At 38.2% G+C, this 24,802-nt stretch overlaps 1 protein-coding gene across 1 annotated transcript in view; it reads right to left on the minus strand.

The window, feature by feature from the left end:
* The window catches only part of CDK8 (cyclin dependent kinase 8), a 61,179-nt gene that overhangs the window by 20,149 nt on the left and 16,228 nt on the right, over positions 1 to 24,802 (minus strand). The window contains exons 4-5 of the mRNA XM_044441815.1: positions 21,054 to 21,194; positions 1,561 to 1,618 (exon numbers count right to left, since the gene is read on the minus strand). Of these exons, the coding sequence (XP_044297750.1) occupies positions 1,561 to 1,618; positions 21,054 to 21,194 (199 nt within the window). The remainder of the gene's footprint in view (positions 1 to 1,560; positions 1,619 to 21,053; positions 21,195 to 24,802) is intronic.

Here is a 24,802-nt window from a genome sequence, read left to right on the forward strand (position 1 = left end):
TACTTCTGTAATAAAACTATTACTATTTAACAACATAGGTGCAAACATGTCACATTTCACAAATTCTAATAGACCCATGAATTTAGCTTAATGTCTCTGAAGCTTAAGTATTTTAAGAACAAAGGTTCCAGCCCTCATATTTTCACCAGAGATAAACTCCGTTCACTTAGCTGTCCAAACTGAGAGCATACACAGCCCTATTTAAAATGTTGTTATACTTCATTTTAGAAATTAAATAATTATTTTTGTATATTAGAAAATAAAGGTCTAGTGCTAATAGAAAAACAAACACACTGATACATCCTCTATTGCTCCATAAGGGAAAAGTATAGTGTTTGAAAGTGAACACTGTATTTTTTTTAAAAAAAGTTTGGAACAGTGGAAGTCCAACATTTTGGGTTTATTGCCAAAATAAGGAAAAAACAAACTTTATCATAATTTTGGAAGTCAAAACTTGCCATTATTGGTACTGGATGGCTCAAGCAGATTGGAGGAAAGGGTTTTTTTCCCAAATCCAACAATAAAATGTTTTAAAAAGCTATTGCTTGTGCAAAGAGTAGATGGTCAATTTTCAACAATGCTACAACAGACTGTCAGCTTTGGGTGCTTTACTAGCCACCCAAGCCAGCCAGCCACACTCACCAGGTTTGGATGTCACAACAACCCACATCTGGCAAGGGTTATTAGAGAAATCAGTCAGGATGGAATTAGCATGTGTGGATGTGACAAACAAGTCATAGTGGCTTATTAACCACCCTTGTGTCATGACTTCAAATGGGAAACAGTACAGAAGTCTGCAAGGAGCACTAAATTCTGCATTTGGCAGACTGTTGATCAACAGTCTTATACAACCAAAACATATAACTATGAAATTCTATGTAAGTTACAAAGCAAGGCAGCTAAATGCGTCAGAAAGAAGGGAAAAGAACACTTCCAAACTTTCAGTACTGACTGAAGGCTGTATTACCTTAAAAATCCAGGATACAGATTAGGTGTTTCCTGGTGCACAGTCATACCAATGTCCATAGGACATCTAAGGATGTGCATTAATAACATGCTGGGTCATATCATGATGTGGATTTTACTGTTTCACTAGAGTTAACTTAAATGATTTTAAAGTCTTTTTATAGAATATGTTACAAGGAGTTCCCCCAATAAAAAATATGTCCAAAGTCTATGGCTTCTAGGACGGTTTGGATATTTCCTTCAATTGATGCCCATGAGCTTTTTCTTAGCCTTCTATAGCTAAGCAACCTTTCTACCCTTCTCAATAGTACTTTATACAACTGCCACTAATATTCATTTTGTTATTGCATATTTGCAGTACACAGCACTTACAATGAAATGACATTTTTAATGAAGGGGGCAATTTTATGTTTTCCCCTTTTCTCCACCCTCCAAACTATCTCATTTGTCCAGCAATAACAGAAGTTACCTTTTTAATTTGTAAGGTTTCACCTGTGAACCATCAAGCATTAACAGTATTGACCTACTAAACCACACCTTTAGAACATTCTGTCTTAAATGCTACACTGGGACTTATCAAAGATATAAACATACCAATTTTTACTCTTCCTCGCTCAGGACCTTCACCCATAACTAAAATATTAGCAGGTTTCTGTGGAAAAAAAATAAATACACAACACATATACCAAGATAAACCTAAACATTTGTGCCTGAAATTAGCAGCTTTATTCCCCATTTTAAAACAAAATGCAGTGGAATATTATATTGATAGTGGCTGCATGTTATTATTTTTAGGCAATAAAAGCAGCCTAATAATGTCCTTGCCAATTTTAAATTCTCTCCCTTTTAAAAAGCAATCTTACAATAACTCCTCACATTGTGACCTTCTCTCATGAGCAGAAGCCATTTTATTCTGGAGCTCAGAAATAGAGGAAAAAAATTTCCCTGCCTCTTGAACTTCCAACACTATTCAAGTACAAGAGAGTAGTCTACCATACTTTTTACATATTGTCCAAAAACATTTTAAATGCCATTGTACAAAGATTTTAATTCTGTACAAATGTTTTTTTAATAAATTAGGCAATATAATTGTAGTTTAAATTCAAGCTAAATGTCAATTTAGCCTCGTTTACAAACACAGAGTTTCAGATGCTTGCCCTTCACAGATGCTATAGTTTGAAATTCACACATCCTTCTTTTGATTTTAAAGGGCTGCTGCATGGATTTCCTTTTCTTGTCCATTGTTTGTTTGTTATCATTCCATTTCCACATAATGCATTTTCCTCAACAGTAGTGGCCTTTAGAAATTCTTAAAAATATGAATTATTTGTACAATTACTTCAGCAAGCACTAGAGCCATACTAGTACTATATTGCTATTTCTTATGTTTATGAACATTTACAAGACTGTAGCATGTAGTTACAGATGGTCTAAATTGTAGATATCCAGCACAGATACTATTGCTTGTCTCAGACCAGTTTCAAAAAAGAATGACTACTGCTCTGAGAAAATTTGGTATCAATAGCTTGAAGCACAACTGTTTGAAAAAGCTATAAATTGAGCATGCATAAGGGATCATCCCTCCAAGAACACTGCCAAAGTATTGCCACAACATGAAGCTATTATGGGACCACATATCTGTGGACTTCAAGGTTTTATAACACGCTACATAAAAGTACTTAAAGGAAGCTTTGATGTATGAATGCAAACACTTTTGATAGGAAAGGATATAATCTGATTTTGTTACATGGACAGGATAAATGTGTGAAGAATCAGAGACAACAGATTTTAAAAAGGATACACTTGATTCAGGACAGACTAAAAAGGCTACAATGCAATTTCAGTAAGATGTATGCTCCTAATTAAGAGGGGAAAAGGAACTATCCTGTGGCATTATTAGGCCATCTAATTCTTGTAGTGATTCATATGATGTATTTATGAATATGTGAGCCATTTGACTATTGTGATGTGAATAAATAAATAAAAATATCAGAACAAAATATCCAGAATTCTCTTCAGTCTAACTGGAATAGCACTCTAGAACTTAAATTCATTTGGAAATATGTTGCAGAGGAAGTTTAATGAAAAGTTTGCTCACCAACTTGTGTATGTTTATATGCTGGTGTGCTGTTATTAATGAATGATCAGTCATGGTGGCAATTAACAACCCAGGAACATTCCATTTCCTGCTTTCTTTCATGACACGAGAACCCAGAAATTCTAGGTTCTTTATGAGCTAAAAACATAGCTCAAACACAAACCAGAGGCTAAGTACTTACTTTTTCCAATCCTAATGACCTTGTCAAATATTCCAATAATTACTTTTATTCCTACTTTGTACTACATGTTTAATGTGAGAACCAAAGACTAAGTGAAACGACAACCAAGAAAAGAGAAGTGCTGAAACTTTCCATTTAAATCCACTATTCAACTATAAATTTTTATTTTTTTAAAAAAATAATTAACTTATTACCATACCATATCATTCATTGTGCATCAATAACAGGGAATTAAAATTTAAAAAGGGAAAAACTTGCAGTACAAATAAACTGATTCATTTAATTCAAAGCAATTAATAATTTATTTAATACTGAATGCAAAAGGTGCATCTCCACCCAGTACCTTCAGCTACATGAGAATTTATTCATATCTTTATATTCCCCTCTTCTCCTTTACTTCTGTGCTTTCCCATTCTAAGGAAGACCCCTTTCCCATTCAAAATTGCACTGAATATGTTTAATACTTTCCCTTTCACTAATACGTATTCAACGAACAACTCCCAAATTATCCTTATTAAAATTATTCCGATTTGTCAGTCATTTTGTCACCTCAATACTACATGATAACTTGTCATTGATTGCTGTTTCAAATTTACTTAACTGGAAATCAAGGTTTCCTTCTAATTCTTTGCTATTATTACTCTTATGACTGTTAATAAATGTTATTAATTTCAGCTCATGTGCCAAATCCTATTATCTCTATCAGCATCTTTATTGTATGCCACAATAAAGGCTTTAAATTGCTTTATAACTACTATTATACCAGCTTTTAACCTTTCCTTACATATGATTTTTATTCTGTCTAGTACTCTTCTAGTCAGATCTGCCATCCATCTCCCTAATATAAAAATACACTGATCCACCTTAATATATTTACCAATAAAATTATTCAATCACTTTGCAAATACTGCTCTATTTTTTGTCTTGGTTTATCAAAGAAATAGGTCTATAAGCCCCAGGATCTGTCAGATATTTGTTAGGTTTGGAATGAAAACTATTGAGGAATATTTCCAGGTTGAATATTTTCTCCTTCCAATATATTATTAAAAGAGATTTTAGTTTTGAGAAGCTTAAGTTCAAATAAGTACCTGAACTTTCAGGACAGGGTAGGTTTAAATAGGTAAGTAAATAGGCTTAAACATAGGTAATACTATCATGTCTGTTTATTTGATATTTGGTTTCTCTTCCACCTGAACAAATATGAATGGCATCAGACATAACTGGAAACAGGACAGCAGCATAGCTATGAAGATTTTCAGCAGAAATTCCGCATTCCAATAATAAACCAAACCACAATGCTGTGACAGAAATGTAAGACATTTCGTCCACCTCATATCCCCTCAGGGACACATCACATAAAACTATTCTGACATGATTTCTATCTTCAAAGTGTTTAATTTAATTAACTTATTAAATAATTGCTTTTGCATAGTTCATTTGTCATCCATGTTATTGTTTTATTAGATTATTTTTTATTTTATAGCTGGCAAGTTTATTTTCCAGAGCATCCAATTTACTTTGTGGTATTTGTTTCATCTTCCACTTGCTAATCTAGTCTCATTTTTTTAATCAATGACTTTCTAAACTGATTTTTTTCAAAAATGACAGAAAAATATATTTCCCAAATTTTCAATGCAACAGCACTCTTACCATTACTTTCAAGTCAGAACTATAAACAGATTGAGAATCCCCCCCCCCCAAAGTTGGGAGTTTAACATCCTGCTTTAATTTGTCACACACAGCCAATACATTTTGAAATATAACAATTGGTGTAGTGGTTAAGAGCATAGATCTGGGACTTGGTCAATCTGGGTTCTAATTCCCACTCAGCCATTGGATTACTTTGGGCCAGTCACAGACTCTCAGCCCAACCAACCTCACAATGTTGGTGGGGGGAAGGGGAGGGAGATTGAAAGAACCCACTTTTAGTTCCCTAAAAAAGAAAAAGCTGGGATAAAAGTCTGACAGTTAGATAGATGGATAAATAGTTCGATCGATCGATAATCAGTTACCCCTGACTTGAGATCACACTTACTTAACTAAACATTAAACAAGTAAGCAAGATTTGATCAAACATTCAGACGTTTCATTTATTTATTTATTAACAGTAGTTGAATGTATTTATGTCTGGGTTTTTTCCTATCTGATTTTGAGAAACAATAGTGTTGGTTGCTCTGGCAGAAAACTTATGAGAGAAAAAGGTGAATACAACTATTATCTTGTTCCCTATACAAACTGTTATAAGTCAATTGGCGGCGGGGGGGGGGGGAGGCGGCAGGCAGATCATCAGTATGTGGATGAAACACAGCTCTACTTCTCATTTCTACCAACTAGTCCCAGATGACTGAGGACACATGTCTTAAGGCAGTTTAGATATTGATGAGGACAAGCAATCTGAAGATCAATCTTAATAAGATGGAAGTACTGAGAGTGAGTGAATCTGCTGATCTGGATGGAGGTGAGGAACCAGGTATGCAGCTCAGCGCTTTTTCCTGCCCTTGGCATTAGCTACAGAGGTGCAGGTGCCATTGGTGGCTAGCAGAATCATTTATCAATTTCAGCTGACTGGCCAGCTGTGTCCTTATCTAGGGAAGGCAAATCTTTGCCACATTTATGCCATGGCTTCAACCAAAGGAGATGACTATCTCTACATAGGTTAGTTTTTGGAAATTGTTCAGAAATTTCAGCAAGAGCAGGATGCAGATGCCCAGCTGTGTGTAGGACCCAATTAAACTGAGCACAAAATACTGAATTATGGACCAGCTATGCTATTTGTCAAACACCAATTCACACCAATTAAGTGTGTACCATTACCTTTCAAGCCCTAAATGGCTTGGGATCCGGTTATTTAAAGGACCACCTATACCTACAGCTTGCCCAACCCTGAAATTTGGCTTATCAGGTTTGCAGCCTGCAAGGGACAGAACTTTCTCAGTGGGAGAAAGATGTTCTTTCAGTGGAAATGACATGGCAATTTCATTATGGCCACCAAAGACCTGGTTATTTATATATGTGTTTAACTGATAAAGAATATATGCTTGCATCATTCAGTTTAATTTTAAACACTGTTGCTGCTTTACTGCTGATTTTGTAATGAATAGTTTTCATTTGCTTACCATTATTTTTCTTTAGTGAGCCCTTCCAAGGAGTCTTAGAAGTTAACACAAAATAGTAACTAATTTAGCCATCTAAAAACTGCTATAATCCAGTACTGTAAATCCAATTTAAAAATTCAAAACAATTTTTAACTGAGTTAGTACTAGTATAAACAGTAAAGCAATAAACTATTCAATATGACACTTTCAACTAGAGTTTTCATTGCTCATTTCAAAGCTGATAAAGAAAGAACCATATAGGAGGAAGTTCCGCAAGTAGGACAACCATGCAGACTGTCCTGCTTCAAGTACCTGCCAGGCTCACTAACCTATTTTACTAAGAAATGGTAGAAGCTCCTCTACTGCTATATTGAGCAAATCAACTACTGAAAATATAAATAGAAAACAAATTAATCAAAATATGTCATTCCAATATGCCTTTGACCTGCAACTACCTAGAGCCTTATGGTACCCAGGACATCCATGCAGACCAAGCTATTATATGCCAGAAGATGAAAACAAGTGGAAGAGTTGCCCTAAGAATAAGGCAATCTGTCCCATGCAGCACTTTACAAAGGTTTGTCAGCACGAGCAAAAGCAGCTTAATCTGAAATCATAGTAAGAACAAAGTACTGTTTTTAAGGGACATGATGCTGCTCCCTATGCCAGACAATTGGTTTTGGGGACATCAATATACATGCTAAGGGCACCTTGGGACTGCCTCAACAGGTCATCAGCCCAACTTATATAGCAAGGCACACTCTGAGCTTGGTTTTCTCAGCCAGTCATAAGGATGTTATTCTGAAGGGACTTTGATTTAGTCCCTTTGTCAGGATCACCATTTGCTAAGATTTCAATTAATGGCAGTTTCTCCCCTCTGCAAGGGTGGGGGACCTACTAAGACAACTGACTCCGAGACTAATAGATCAGGATGGTTTCCAGAAGGCTCTAGCATATTTGCCAACTGGTATGACTGGCACACTAGCTGAAGCCCTGTCCGAGCAGCGGAACACAGAGATGATGCAGATGGCTGACACAGGTCCTCCCAGGGCTACTTAAAATCAGGTATACTTGGGGCAATTAAGTAGAAAAGAAATATCTCACTGCCTCTATTCAATGTTCTATTAACCACCCACCAGAGCTTTTCCATGGTTGTCTGGGGTCTATTTTATCCTGGCCCAAAGACATCCTAGACCCCTTTGAGCCCCACTCCAATGTGTCTGTGGGATACCTCCATGACAAAATCTCGTACATCTACCAGAACTCCAGCGTTATAGCAGCTGAAGCAGGTGAGGCACTCACAGCACAGACTGGTCCAATTTTATTGGGTGAATTTCAGTTGCTACAGCTTAAGAATGTGACAAGGCCTGGACAAACACCTCTGTATTGTATGTTTGACCCTGCTAGCTTATAAAAGCCATCAAGGAGAGGAAAACAAGCCGGGCCTCCTTGAGAAAAGGTGCAGTATCGTGCTGCCTGAGATCATTTCTAAAGAAATCCTTTCTGGACCCAGAAAAACTTCAGGTTTCAGGTTCACAGCAAATCTTCCTTTCCTGGGCATGTTTCTTGAACAGGTGGCAGCCATCCGGCTCCTGGTACTATTGGATGAGACTGATTATCTGGATCCATTTCAGTTGGTGTTTGGGCTGGGTTTTGGCACAGAAACAGCTTTGGCTGCCCTGTATGATGACCTATGTCAGAAGAGAGTGGGGGAATGTGACCCTGTTGATACTCCTGAATCTTTCAGTGACTTTTCATCCCATTGACCACAGTATCCTTTTGGGGCTACTGTCTAAGCAGGCAGTAGGAAGCACAGCCTTGTAATGGCTACACTCCTACTTGGTGGTGGTGGTTGCTGCTGCCGCCACTGCTGCTGCTGCTGTTATTATTATTATTATTTCTTTCCTATCCCAAAACCAAAGCTCTCTGGAAAAAATACAATGATTTTTAAAACAAAACAATACAAATAATATAAAAAACATTGAAAGAATTTAAAATTAAAAATACCTGGCAAGAAGAAAAAGTACCAGGATAATGCCCTCAGGTCCCTGGGTAATCAAGGAGATCTTTAAAGGCTTCTGCATAGAGGGGTGTCCTGACCTAGTGCCGAAAAAATGGCAACTTCGGCACCAGACAGAGTGTCTGGTTGGCTGACTCGAGAATAGAGCTTAGGGAATACTTTCCGGCAGGGCTTTTTTTGTCATAGAACGCACCAGAATAGTGTTCTGGCACCTTTTTTTCTAATGGATTTTACAAAGTGAGTTTGAATCGTAGCAGATCAGCAGCAAACATCATTAACATAGTGCCTGCAGGCTGCTTTTGTGTCTGCTATCTGATAGTGAGATAGTGAGGGCACTGGTCTCGCTTGGGACGCTGCTCTGCTGCGCAGCTTGGGATTGGTGTGTGTGGTCGTGTGCTTACTGCCGGCGACGTGAGTTTCGGCATTTTTTTTTTTTTTTTTACAAAAAAAGCACTGCTTTTCGGCCTTATGGATTCTTCTGTATTGGTTTAATCAGGAATTTGTTTTGCCTCGTATGCTATACAATATCTACATGTTAAATGAAATCTACATGAAAGCCCTGAGTGGAGTCACCTGGAGTTTTGGAGTGCTTGCCATATGTGTGCTGATTATACACAGTCCTACTTCTCTTTTTCATCAATAGCAGGTGAGGCTGTGGATGTGCTAAACCAGCAAATGGTGTGCAATGGACTAAATGAGAGCTAACAAACTGAAGGTTAATCCAGACAAGATGAGATACTGTTAGTGGGTGGCACCTCTGACTGATGGTGTTCAACTTGTTCTGAATGGTATTGCACTCACCTTGAAGAGACAGGCTGGGAGTCCTCCTTGAGCCATTTTTGACACTTGAGGTACAAGGGTTCCCTCTACCAGCTTAAGTCACCCCCTTATCTTGAAAGGAATTGCCTGGTTTCAGTAATCTAGCTCCAGTGATCTCTAAATTAGATTACTGGAATGCACTCTATATGTGGGTGCCCTTGAAGACTGTTCAGACGTGCAGCTTGTGCAAAATGCGGCAATCAGACTAATAACTGGGACTTGATGCGTGAAATACATGTTACAACCAGCAGCTAGAAAGACCTACAGCTCCTGAGACCTCCATACCTGACAGGATGTTCTTAACATCAGAGGCCTTCCTCCAAGTGCCACCTTCAAGATGGCAACAAGGAGGTGGACCTTCTCAGTGATAGCCCTTTGACCGTGGCATTTCCCCATCAATGCTCAATTTGTCGTCCTCCTGATGCCAAGTTAAGACAGCTCTCTGTGCTAAAGCATTTAAAGATGCCTAAAGTTACCTAATGGATTGATGAAGGTAATCATGTCTGATTTTTTCAAAAAATATTAATATTGCAATATAAAATACAGTCAAAAGGAAAACTTACAATTAAAATAAAAACATACAACAGTAAACATGCAATTAAAATAAAACATAAAAAACACTGTGCATCCCACCACGAGGACCACTGGATTCATGTTAAAAACTTTTTCAAAATGTCTTTCAAGAAGTTCCACCCTTCTTCCAAAATTGCAATTACTCCTGTGAAGGTTCAAATTCTTTCCCTTTTTAACAAACATATTCAATAAATGAGCTCCAAATCTCATCAATAGTATTATTTATATATGCCCATTTTCACTTTAATATCACATGTTTATCATTAACAGCTATATTGCACCCTGAGACTCTGCAAAAGGCAGGATACAAAAACTTTAAATACATAAATATTCCAAACTTCTCTATACCAGTCACTCAATTGAAAATCATGTTTTACTTTGCTATAACTAATCTTGCAGCTGTTATTAAATTTGTTATCAGTTCTTTAATATTGTTACTCCATTTTTTCCTATCAAATATTTAAAGTAATACAATATTGGGCTATCTTTCAATATTTAAACTTAGTATTTTACTACTCTCTTTAAAAACCTCTTTCCAAAACATTATTATATATTTGCATTCTCTCCACATATGAAAATATGTACCCACTCAACCATGTCTGTTGTTTTAATAGGTGTATTCTGTATTACATACTGTTTTTGCAAACTGCTTTAAAAATAAATGACTTTCCATGCTTTGTATTACAGAAATGATATGATTTTTAAAAATGTATTATGGTAACCGTTAAGAACTGCTGTAAACTGTCATAGAGCTTTGGCTATGGAGTAGTACAAGAGCTAAATAAATAGATGAACTATACTCTTCCAAAGAGACAAAAGTAAATAGCAGTCCTTCCTCCACTTTTCACTTACCTTCAGTTCCAATTTACAAGTGGAATCTGAAACAAAGGGTGCATTCACACATCAAGGCAGCCATGTAAATAAGGTACACAATGTGACCTATCCATGAAACAACCCATAGAACAACTGACAGATGACCAGGGTTACTATGGGCTGTCCTTCCCCTCACTCGCTTTAGCTAGTACCCCAAGGTTCAGTGTGACAAAACACATTTCATCTCCCTGTCCTGCTCTGAACATGATCCCATTTTCATTTGTGCTTTTTTGTTTGGTTTCCACCACAGCCAGTAACAGTTGATCCACCAATGCCCACACAAGACCTTTTAAAGAAATACTGTTGAACTACACAATTTTGAGCAATTGGATTTTTTTAAATAATGTGGTCTTTTTTAGGTGTGCACTTGTTCCTGATAAGTGACTGCTCCCAAAATACAGTAGGTAACATTCATGGACATTGACCAAACAAAGTCACATATAGATTGCTTTATGCACACTTGACAGCTATCAATTGGCAACTTGTCAACAAAAAGCAAAGCACAGAAGGGGTTTTTGCCCTGGAAAAGAGTAGCCTCCATATTGCTTTAGCGATGTGTAAGGCCATCCACTGAAACTCAAAGACTTGGTAAGGAGGACATTAATTACAGAGGTGGACAGGAATCCAACAGAGATCCACAACTGACATAGGAGAAACAGTCCATGGACAAATATCACACAGTTACTCCACAAAATGAGCATCATGGAAGAACGGCAAGAAGAAAGCCACTGCTAAAAGAAACCCTATCAAAGCCCACTTAGAGTTTGCAAGAAAGCATGTGGGAGACATCACATGCATGTAGAAAAAAGGTTCTCTGGTCTGATGAGGCCAAAATTGTTGTTTTTAACTTTGCTGCAAATACTGAGCGTAGCTGAAAGCCAACACCACTCTTTTCCCTGAGGAGACCAACGCCACAGAGAAACATGGTGGTGGAGCCTTATTGTGGGGATGATTTTCCTCACCAGGGACTGGGAAATAGTCAGGACTGAGGGAAAGATGTCTGGTGCCAAATACAGGCCAATTCTAGAGGAAAATCTCTAGATTTTCTGCAAGGAAACCAGGACTAAGGTGAAGCTGTTCCCCTTCCAACAAAACAATGACACAAAGCACATAAAAAATAAGACTGCAGTAGTTTAAAAACAAGAGCATCAAAGTCTCAGAATAGCCCAGATTAAGCCAGACCTCAGTCTGGCTGAGAATCCATGTCAAACTGATTCCCTTCCAGCCTAACAGATCTGCAGCAGTTTTGCTGGGAAGAATGGGAAAATGCTGTGGGATCTAGATGCATGAAGCTTGAAGGTGACTACTTAAGTAAGCAGCATGTACCTGCTTGTTTCTGTTTACCTCACTTCTGTGCCACAATAAAAACATGTTTTTATCTTCACAGTGTTGTGTATCTTGTGTTTTTCAAGTGATATCAGTGTCAATCTAATCCATTTCAATTCCAGAAGGCAGCAAAATATGGAAAAGACTAAGGATGTGTGTGAATACTTCTGCAAGGCATTGTATGATGGATGATTATAGGAAATGGGTCACATTTCCCAACTTGATAGGGGAAACAAGGGCAAAAAGTTGTTTAGATAAGTCTACTTGACTGTTCTCATTGCAGAGACAAATTTGAACAGGGGAGCTTCCAGTTCTCAAACCATACCAACCCATCAATTAAGTTTTGTGAACAAGGTCTTAAAGTTAGAACACAGCAATCACTACAATGAAATTGTCATTTATTTCTGCCTGGCATCCAGAAATTACTTTTTTTTGAAAAGTGGCAGCATTTGTCAACCTAAGGCTTCTGTCTTTCAAGGACAGCTTTAGATTCCACTTGTACTTTTAACTAGACTGTGAAGGCTTCTCTTCACAGGAAATGTGGGTTTTCATCTATGTCCAGTTGTCCACTATGAAATAAAATACAGGCCTCTCATCTGATCCAGCACAGCTCTTCTTATGTTCAAATGGGTGGGGAAGTAATATGGCACACTAAAAAAACATAGCTATATAGTGGCTTATTGATAAAGCGGGTGACCTACATGACAGAAATATTATACTGAATACTAAAGGAATGGTAAGGAAAACCTAGACAAGAGTCCAAAGAAAACATGGGTGTTTTCACAATGTGTAATAATGTAATACTCCTAGGAAACACATATAAACAATTCTGAAGTGTATGAGTATACTTAATATATCCCCCACCCTACCCATCTCAAATACTCAAAGTGTGCTTATTAGACAAAGAAAGAAAGGTACATTGTGCAGAAATGTCACACCAATTGAACATATATTTATCTTTGTAATAATAAAATACTTTATATCATGGATGAACTAGACTGCAATCCACAAAAGCTTAGGCCATAATAGCTTTTCTTTAAGGTGTGATAAGACTGTTGTTTTAGCTTATGTGACATTCTTTTGCTCTGAAAACTATCCCAGAAATTTCGCTATTCAATTTACTTACACAACTGGAGGCAACACAGAATATTAAAACTAGCATACAGTCTATTATGCAGGGTTGCCATTTTCATATGGGATTAGAGTTCACAGGAAATAGGTCACATGAATTCTCTAGGCAATTATATTTCACTAGTCTAAAACCATGTTATGGAAAGTTGATTTCTCTCATGTTAGCCTAATACTTAACATTTAATAAATAAACCAAAAGACTACCCTCTGGTTAGTTATATGGAAGCTTTGGCTAAAGTAGCTTTGGATGTATTTGATTTGTTCACTGCAAACGTGTAGACTTACATGTGAGGAATTTTCACTGTTTAACTAGCGCTTCAACATACAACACAGAAGCACGAACAGTTTAGTTGCTAAATCTAATATAATTCAAATATAATGTGATTTCTGAGCACATAAAAATTGAGCAATGTAAGTGAATAGTATCTCTGAATTTCCTATGAAAATTCAGATGTTATTTCTAGTATCAACAAATGAGTCTTCTAATGAACTCTGAGATTTTTTGAATGAATAATAGTCATGGGTATTTACTGGAGAACCAAACATTTGACATTTTGAGCACATTTTGAATTGTTTCAGACAGAGCAAAATTATGCCTTGACATTTCATCAGTAGTGTGGAACTTCTGACATACTGAGTTTCTTCATCTTGCTTAAGCTACTTACATGGGTCCTACCCACTCCTCCCCCAAGTTTGTGAGCTACCAGAGGCTTGGGAAAGAGATGAGGTGAGTAACCTTTTTGTTTCTGATTAACGGATAGAGATTCACTTTAATTAATATGCTGTTCCTGTAAGGGAAGGAAAAGTCATTGTCAGAGGGTGGGATGGATGAAGCTGGTGCCTCGCCCAAGTGGTAGTAGATGTACCTAACCTGGGCCTCAGCTGCTGACTGCTGTTTGCTGAGTCTGGATGCAGGCTGCCCCAATGGGCATGAAAGCACAAAACTCAGCTGCAACTGGGAAAAGTTGCTGCTTATCCCAGTGCCAGCCAAATCCCTTTCTCCACGCTTACAAAGGTACAAAACTGAAGATTACAGTGCAACATGGCCACTCATTACAGAAGCAGCTTGATTGCTGAATCAACATAAACCCAGGAGTGAAAAATGCTGAAGCATTTATAACAAGTGGAGAATTTCTGATGAGGCAAAATTATTTACTGAATTAAATGTTCATGGCACACCCAGTTCTTAAAGAAAGATAAATCCAAGTATTTTGTTCAGGAGTTTTTGGCATTTCAGTGGTCATGCTTAAAACTTTTATCCCATATGTCTTAGTAACTCAATCTTGTTCAGATTCTATAGCATGGATTTACTTTTGATATTGTGGAGCACAGGGGCTTGAAGTAATCTAGCCTTTCTTGTTCTACTGTATACAGTAGACCCCCGAAATTCGTGGGGGTTACATTCCTAAAGCACCTGCGAATTGTGAAAACCATGAATTTGGTGCCAGCAATGGGCGCTGGCTGCTAAGGCGGCATGGGGCGGGCGGCGCGGGGCGGGCCAGGGGGCAGGCACGCACGCGTAGTGAGGCAGGGGCAGAGGCAGGCGCGTGCAGAGATCATTTTCTCTGAGCGAGTCCAAACTCAGAGGAAACTATCTCCTTGCGAACAAGCCGCCGTACGGCGAGGCACCAGCTTACTCACAAGGAGATTGGCTTGGACTCGCTCGGAGAAAAATTCTGTGAAAGACTTGAGGTCACGAATGCTGAACTGTGACTTCACGGGGGTATACTGTACCACTAGAATAAGATAAGATGAAGAGACAAGGTTTAAATGGGCTTCTGATATAATACCGTATGTAGTAGAATACTTCGCCATATCGCCTATCTCAATGTGAACTACCATCTTCCCATTCTCTCCAAAAAACTGTCACAAAGCTATATGAAGTTTCCAGAATCAGCGACTGACAAATTGAAAGCAAGTGGTTACAAATAGCTTATTTTCTAAGGACCATCTCGTGAACTCACACTATCTTGCAAGTACTGCAACATGTAGAGATCATGCCTTGGATTCCTCCAGGTAGACTAGTTCATGTTTTTGTCCTCTACTTGGTAACTTCAAAAATTTAACAGACAGGGGAAGAATTTAGGTGTTATTTGTGAGCATCAGCAAAAGTGACTATAGACTGGTTTATCTGTAATTTTAGGGTGGATTTAGACATTCAGAGTATTACAAATTGGATCTAAAAGAATGTGCAAAAATGTACCATGTGCTAGGAGACTATTTGTACAAATAAATTCATGAACTGGTTTAAGTCTAGCTTACAGTTCAAATTAACTGATGACCATATGTTGCTTCTTTCATTGTCATGCCAGGTCTTTTCTTAGAGTAGGGACCCTCAAACCTTTTCAACAGGGGGCCAGTTGAAAGGTGCCAGTGGGCCGCCAAGGCGGTGCGGGCAGGACCGTGGTCCAGTGCAGGGGGGGGGGGTGCACACGCGCACGGATAGTTTTCTCCGAGCGAGTCCAAAATAATCTCCGTGCAAGCAAGCTGCCACCAGGTGTGTGCACGTGAGGCAGAGGCAGGCGCATGCGGAGATAGTTTTCTCCAAGTCAGTCCAAAGCGATCTCCGCGTGAGCAAGCCACTGCCTCGCCGCACATGCACGGGGCGAGTACAAAACCTCTGAGGCAGGCCACATAAATGGGCATGGCAGGCCAGTTCCAGCCCACAGGCCGTAGAACCCATGTCTTAGAGCCCTATCTGCTGATTGTACTTTGAAATATACTCCAAAATACTGCCCATTTCTTTTATTACTTCCATTCCATAGCACGGGTGTCATCAGTCATGTAATAAGGCCAAGTATATATAAAATGTCTTATTTTTTTCTAAACTCTAGGGCAGGGGTCCTCAAACTTTTTGAATAGGGGGTCAGTTGAAAGGCTGCAGTGGCCATTGTGGGCCGGTGAGGTGGGAGTGCCTGGGGGCACTGGCCGATGAGGTGGTGTTGGGCACGTGCAAGGCGGCATCCGGTGCGCGAGGCGGTGGCTCGCTCGCTCAGAGATCTCCCAGCAAGTCCAAAACCATCTCTGAGCAAGCAAGCCACCACTTCCCCACCCGCGCTGCAAGCGCGTGCCTGGGCGGCGAACGGCAGCACGGGCCAGATGGATGGCCACGGCGGGCCCACGGGCTGTAGTTTGAGGACCCATGCTCTAGGGCAAGGGTCGGCAACCTTAAACACTCAAAGAGCCATTTGGACCTGTTTCCCAGAGAAAATACCGGGAGCCACAAAACCCTTTTGACATCTAAAATGAAGATAACACTGCATATATCGTTTTTTACCTTTATGCTATGTATAGAAAAACTATAGTGTGTTGCATTTATGAAATCAATGAATGATTAATTTATATAATCCCCATCTGTGAACGGCTTCTCGTCCTATTTCCTGAGTGGCCACAAAACTAGCACATGTAGTTGAATTTGCAGGCTTGATCCACTCCTTGAAATGATTCTTGCTCAGATCAACCTTCTGTATCAGTTCCGAAATGGCTTTTATATCTCATCTCCATCCGGGTATTTTTCAGCAAAGGCTGTGTGTTTATTCTGGAAATATCTTGCAATATTTGACTTTTTGTTGTTTGCCAATTTTTCACCACATATTAAGCATACTGGTAAACCAGTCTCGTCAGCAGTGAAAGCAAATGAATCTGCCCACGTACCATTAAATGTTCTGTTTTCTTCTGAAACTTTCTTTTCTTGGATTTATCCATGGTTGGCCTACCGGGGGTCGAAAAGCTCAATAAATCGCGTGCCGGCAGGTGTCGCACATTGGCAGTTGTGATGCATATTTTGAGTGACAGGGAGCTGTAGCAGAGGGATGGAAGAGCCACATGTGGCTCCGGAGCAACGGGTTGCTGACCCCTGCTCTAGGGGAACACTGATATACTGTTTTCATGAGGTGCTAATGACTATTATGTTGCTATATTGTGGCAATACCGAAACCAAAGCCCCCCCCCCCCCCGCCCCCGGCAGTATATGCACAATTGAATTTGTGTAACATTTTCCTTTTTCAAGGTCATATTTACTGTGCACCAGGGTGGAAAAGTCAAGAAAGCCTAAAAGTGATGCCAGCTGGGCAAAGGCAGCATGATTTTCAGGTTTCCTTCTTGGTTTACCAGCATTTCTTTCAGCACTAGAGGATGTGACCCTCTGCATTATAGTAGGATCCATCAAGACCAAAGGACTCAGGCAGTGAGGAAGATGATCAGTCATATTATGACTATGTCCAGCCCTGCAGCCCCTGTTGAAGAAGTTAGCTGTACCAGTTCTACTTGATAGGCCTAACATTACACCCAAATATGTAACGTTGCACAAGTTTTACAGTTCTATTAATTTACAATACTGTGCTGTTTGTTACTATAACAAACATTCAATCCAGCAATCAATTTACAAAAGACTAATACAATCAGTTCCCTTGTGAATTACCCAGAATTTTGCCTATCAGGTGGTTTTGAAATATAATACATAATTTTAGAAGAATTTTTTATGGAAGAATGTCCATTCCTATTGTATAGAATCTTTTTCAAAGGCATCCCAGTTCACATGGCAAAACAAACTTATATGCAAAGTGAATTTTTCAATATACTGCATTAATTAAGGGAAGGCTCTAACATAGGTCCATGTAACTGAGTACAAAACATCCATCCAACACAAAGGCGTGCCCCACCATGAAGCCACACATGCATTTTAGGCAAACGTCCCTTTCACCTCTCCACCCAAAACAGAATTGCAGGGGCAGTGAGAGAGATAACCAATCTTTTCCAAATATGTGCCACAAACCAAGACCCACACTTAACAGAGTACTATACTTCAATGTACATTTATTTTATGTGGATTAGGCTCTTGAAATGAGTAATCTACACCACAGGCCTATATCATAATTAAGTCTGTAAACCCTCTTGTGGCTGCCCAGACACATCTTAAACCTTCTGCTATTTACTACAGAGGCTGGTCATCCCAGATATGAATGAATGAATGCAGTGAAGGCATCCACAAAGTAGCTGTTATATGACCTAACTTTATACTCACCAACTACAATGGCAGTATTAAAATGAAACTGCAACCATTAATTCATTTCACAACTGCATTAAGTAGAAACAGCTGCTAATCCTGGGCCATACTTTGTGTTGTAAGCCGCCCCAAGGCTTCGGCAAGGGGCGGCATAGAAATGTTATAATAATAATAATAATAATAATAATAATAATAATAATAATAATAATACTGAAGACTGACCTACAAGGCTCTTTTAAATTAACCCATCCCTTGAGCCATCCAGTTTAGATTTTTTCATGGAAATATTTTCATCAACTCCATTTGCATTTAATGTTGGCAAATCATAGGCTAATTAATTAACCCACAATTTACCATGTCTCTTTAAACCTCTAACTTCTGACTGGCTGATAAGAGGTTAGCACTGTGACATCCAAACCTGGACACTATGGATTAAGCATGGGTGAAAAAACACAAAGTTAATCAACAATTAACAACACAAAGTACCACTGATCAGGTCAAATGAAGCTTTCATATTCAAAATGGTGGCAGGAGGCTTCAGGCATGTATGTTTACGTGTAAATGGGCCCATTTTCTAACTTGTTTTCTGCAATAATTCCATACATGAAAAAATCCTTTGATAGTTCATTATTTTCCATAAGACTTGAGTTTTGAAGGTCAAAGCAACAGCAGCACACATTAAAAAAAAAGCCCAACACATTTAGCCTTGAATTTGAATGAACATACAATCAGTTCCAAGAATAGCTGCTGTGCTAAAAGCAGTTCTTCATGAAATGTAGTTATTTAATGTTCGTAAGAGTTTATCCAAAGCAACTTCAGGAAACCTGCTTTATGAGATTTTTCGTAACACCTAACAAATGTTCCAAGCCAGAAATTTACAAGCTGATGATGAGTGGAAGACACAGGGTTCAATCCAATTTAAGACAATCTCAGTACCAAGAAACAAAGAAAGGGAAAACAGATTGTGTTCTGTTGGAATCCCTCCTCACATGGATGCCATGCCCACAGCTGGGCTGGATCAAGCATTTATTGTCCAACTGTCTATTCCAAGCATAATTAGCCTGAATATTTTGGTCCATCAAAAGGTTGCTATTCAGCAATGAGAAAGCTGTAAGCCATTTACATAGCCCAATAAATGTTTCAGACAGTGCCAAAGGAATGAAAGAAAAAAACAACTATGATTAAGTGCATTTAGAAGGAGCATCATTATACTAGATGAAAGTCCCAAATATTCTATATATTGTTTTGAAGCTTCTGTGTCTAATGCATTAAAGTATGAAGAAAAAATAGAACTCCAGATGTTTTTACACATGCACGATGGTTAAGGGCAGCTGCTTCATGTATGAATAAACTATGCACTGCAGCATTGTTTCAGAGAAAAAGAAAAATATTATTTCATTAACACATTACAATTGTTAATGAAACCTAAAACTGACTGTCAACTCCACCCCAATCACTATTATTGCTCTATTAAACATACCAAAGGAAATGTGACGTACAAGTCATACTGAACTACTGAAGTAAACATTCAACATGCCTTGGGGACAGAGAAGACACTGTAATGCCTCTAACAGCTCCCTAAACTGGACTTCCATGGGCAGCAGCAAGTGCCAGACAAGCCATTTTCAGACAAGTTTGATGTGTAAGCTGTGGAGTGGAAGAAGCATAAGGGTGTAACCAGGACATCGCCCTTTTCTGTTTATACCTCATTCCAAATGAGGGATGGACCAGTGGGAATGGCAGCAGAATCTTGGATAAACAGCTGTAGTATAGAAAAGTAGAGCCCCAATAATTTAACCCTTCAATCAAGTCTTCTCTGTCATTCCCATGTTGCAAATAAAGGGTGGGACAATAGGCTTAGCCTTGTCCCATGTTCACAGGAAAGTGTAGAAACAAGGAAGGGGATGGGGAAGATTCATCTTCTATCTTCCATCTTCACAGCCCTTCTTTGAAACCCTGGGTAGGAAACTATAAGGATTTAACTTAGCCTCTGCTCTGTACTATTCACTATCAACTTTTATCCAGCAGACATGTTGCACTGAAAATGGTGAGATAAGCATTATGAAATAACATGGTATCTTATTAGGAAGATGATGCAACAATTACAAAATGTCAGCTATGAAGCACCTACACATTTAAATATTGTTATGCACTTTTGTTATTCTAAGTGAATTATGATCAGTTAGGCCAGTGCATTTCCCTAAAGAGAAAATTTTAGGGATCTGAGAATTTGACTATACAAAGAAACAAGAGAATTCTATCAGCGTGGATGATCTGATCAGACTATCTTTACTAACTGTATAACCAAGGTCTCTTTACTGAAAGTGGCAGAAGATTTAAGAAGTCAAACATAAACATCTTAATGAACTGATGTGCCACAAAGTAAGTTAATGGTTATGAGTTAGATGGCTAGAATAGAAATTATACCGCCTCATGGGAGAAAGGTTTATCAGTGGCTATTAGACATAACAATACCCCCATGCCCAGAGGTACCATACTTAAATGTATCCAGTACTTAAGGCAAACATCATGGGTAGCTATTTCCATCATATAAATCTATAAAAGCTAACTGGCTCTCTATTACACCAGATAAAGATGGACTGGACTTATGATGTCCGTAATGTGCTTGAATATAAAGTAAGTCTTGATAAATATTTAATAAATATTAAATATTGAATATAAAGTAAGTCTTGATAAATATGTGACTGAGAGATTTAATTATGCAGACAATTTTGCTCCACTTTTTAAAATTTAAACCATGCAAGAACAGCTATTGGAAAAAGCCATTTTTCTTGTCAGGTAAAAACAAAACATCATATAATGCAAATGCATTCATACACTAGGCATTTACATTCACATGTTAAATGTTATCACAAGCCACTAGTATCTTAGCACTTAATATCCTGTGTGACCATCACTAGATGAGCCTTAAATCTATTTCTAATCCCCACTGTAGATCTACTTACCAAATCCCTGTGTAACACCCAGTTAGCATGTAGGTAATGAATACCATCTAGGATCTGATATAATAGAGATTTCACCATTCCTCGAGGTAACTGAACTGGCTTCTTGTTTGCCTTAGATGCCCTGTGAAACTTTATTATGTGCTGAAAAACAGAAAAACATACATAAGTAGTATGGGTGCTAATATTTTGACACAACACTTCATGCAGGTTAAATCATCCTGGGAATACATAAACCAGCATGGCATTTCTTGGGATTTGAACAAGGATTATGAATAACTCTCCTATTACAAGAGTTAACCATCTCCCTTTTGATTAAGCACTGTATTCATGCTTAGTACCCCAGTAATCAGCTGTGTTTTTATATTCCTATTATCTTCTGGTCCTAAGTTTAAAACCAAGAATCATTCCGCCAAGGTCTGATACACAATGGAAATGGATTTGTTCAGCTCTACGGCAAGACTCATACTCAAGATTTATTCAATTCATTGTGTACCTATTTCTCTACTTGCAGCTTTAAGACATTTACATGAACATACAACACCTGTTCACTGCTTCCATCTGATACTGCTGCCTCTGAATGCATTTATAGCAAATAAAGGTTCAACAGTGCTTCTCATCTAAAGGATATTTATTTATTGTTGTGAGATCTGCCTCCCTTAAATGAGCTGCCATTTAATGTGTGCTATCTTTCAGAATAGGAATTGAATAAATCTAGCTGAGTATCTGTTGTGCTGCCAAGCACAGTAACTATTTTATATATTAAAAGGAAATACCCATAAAAGTTCCTAACAAACTTTGAGATGCCTACAAGAAAACTCTTCTCATACATTCTGTTAATGTGTCTGTTTAGACATCCATTCACCTTGTTAATCTGACCTATTGTAGTGATAGCTATATCTGGAATGAATTATTTAAAGTTTCTGCATCAGGTATCAAAATGCATAGAATATTTTTAGATAGTAAACATAGAGTCCAATGGTGCAATACTTTCAATCCTGTGCTTGAAACTGCAGAAAAGATCAGATGCGTGAGACTAAATCTTTCCGAGGCTTCGCTTTTACACAAAAAAATGTCTGTTACTTAAGTTTATTAGTAACAATGAATGGATGCCAACTGCACATACAAATTAGGCAAGCCTAGCAGATTCTAAGCTGTAATTAATGCTTTTTAGGTGAGTATTCCTAACAAGTATGTGTGAGCATTTATGTATTACAGGAATACATATATGTCTCAGATAAGTAATTCCAGCAAACATGAAGAGGCCCCAACAACCTCAGTGGAACTCTGTTGAAATGATGCAAAAAATAATTAATGCAGGCTTGCACAACCTGCTGAAATCCAAATGCATTACACTGCAATTCCCAGGATCACCAGCCAGCTATGAAGGTGTAAGCCAAGTTGCAGAAAGCTCAATTTGTTTCTCAACAGTTTTTATTATCCTGGCTTTTTAATGCTTAAATAAGGCAAAACTCCACACTATTCCAGTAAACATTTCCAATTATTATAACATTTAAACAACATTATACATTCTCCAATTCCACTCTACAATCCCACTCAAAGATTTTAGGTAAAATACCTGCATATTGGAACAAAAAATTAACATGGATAACCTTACTTTTAAAATAGAAAAGAATTGTTTGTAATTTGGGATATTTTTCTTTATAAGCTAACCTAAATTGGCGCTTCTGTACATCTTTATCCTGGAATTGTTTTGATTCATGATGCTTCATGATGCTGTTTGTTCACGTATGTTGTCCAACAAAATTTTGAGCCTTCCAGAAACAGGCTTAGGTAATCTAGTAACCTGTGTGCAATTCCAGCGCTAAATCCATTCAACTATTTACATATGTGACCCCTGGAGGCAGTGAGTTGCACTAGAGCTTATTTAGGCATGTCACAACAAAAGGGGTGAATATGTATGCAACCAGCAAGTGCCTGTTTTTCTTTACTTTTGCTGCACAATACATATATTTTGCACTTTCAGCGTTTTGAATCTCTTGTGTATATCAAGTGGTAACAATGCCAATGAAGCCTATTTTATTCATGGTCACAACAGCTACAAAATGTGGAAAGTCAAAGGGGTATATGTATATGTGCATGTGTGCGGGGGTGGCAGGAGGGTAATGCTACTGTTTCTGCAGTGGAACAGACAGAAAGAATTCATTCAGCTTCTTGATCAATTCATTCTTCTTCAGTACTACTTCAACTGCATAACCTTCCAAGTGGTGAACTGCCTCCTTAGCCGGCTTCTGATATAATTAAATATTTCTTTATTATTGGCCTTGATGTTGTTAGCAATATATTCCTTAGAAAGTTGTTTTCTTTCTTTTTGCAGATCTTATTGTACCCTCACATCTCCTTTGTATAAGCTTGTGTTCTTTTGTTTTCCTTATTTGGGCAAGGGTTGAATTTTCTGAAGTAAGCATTTTTCTTATCACTTCTTTGACACTGTTCATTAGCCATTCTGGTAATCTTCTGGGCTTGCTGTTACCATTCCTAATTTATGGTATGTATGCTAGCTAAGCTTCTATTTTTTGGTGTTGGATAACCTCCAAGCATTTTGAAACAATTTAAGTATTTTATTTTGACTCCTGACCTATTTCAATTTCCTTTTTACGTGTTCCCTTATTTTAGACATATGACCTCTTTTGAAATCCAATGTGACTGCATTGGACTTCTTTGACTTTTCCACAAAAATATACATTAAATCTGATAGCACTATAGTCATAGTTTCCAACTGGTTTAATGACATTTATATCTCATACTATGTTCTGGATGACTCCACTTAGGATTAAATCTAGGATCACCTTCCTCTCTGGTCAATTTCAGGACATCGACATTCAGAGTACTGAGAAATTTAACCATTTTGTCATAACTATGTGTTTTTCCAGTCAATATGGGAGTAACTGCAAACACTGTCACAACACTTTCTTGTTTTGTTTTATTTATTTATTTATTTTTCAATTTCTATCCTGCCTTTTTCCTCAAAGGGCTCAAGGCAGCTTACATCATTCCCCTCCTCCATCTTATCCCCACAACAACCCTGTGAGGTAGGTTGGGCTGAGAGTCTGTGACTGGCCCAAAGTCACCCAGTTGGCTCCATGGCCAAGCGGGGACTAGAACCCAGGTTGTCTGAGTCCCAGTCCCATGCTCTTAACCACTACACCACACTGGCTCTCCTTGTGAATCTTCTTGATTTTATTTTTCATCCTGAGCATTCTGGTCTGGGGATAATGGCATTTTCTTAGTATTAAATTAGTGTTAAGAGTCACCCACAGCACTTTCTTGAAAGAGAATGCCCCTTTTAGGTTTCCTAGTCTCCTCAACAGTATGCCTTCATTGATGTACAGAGTAATACATCCTCCATTCCCCTTCTCACTGTGCCACCTCTCATAATTCTCCCAATTCCAATCCCTTCCTGGGCCTTTCCTTTAACATAAGCAGAACTCTGCAGAGTGCAGCTCTGGAACAACTCACTGATAAAGGGTGGAATATGTTTTAAACAAATAATTCATTTTCAAGAAATGTAGTTTTAATATTAATATTCTGTGCCATATATGTGATACTGAACACTCAAATTTGCACTAGAAGAAAAAGCACCTTTTCACAGCACAACTGTTACATTTGAAACACATGTGTGAAGCTGTCCTAAATCAAGGACAAATGTGGATTTCAAAGAATGGAAAGGAAAAGAACACTATGTACTATGGAGAGACATTTACAATAATCTGAGTCATATTCTTTCACTG

The sequence above is a fragment of the Varanus komodoensis genome, unplaced genomic scaffold (assembly GCF_004798865.1).
Source record: "Varanus komodoensis strain SLA01 unplaced genomic scaffold, ASM479886v1 scaffold4, whole genome shotgun sequence".
Lineage (NCBI taxonomy): Eukaryota > Metazoa > Chordata > Lepidosauria > Squamata > Varanidae > Varanus > Varanus komodoensis.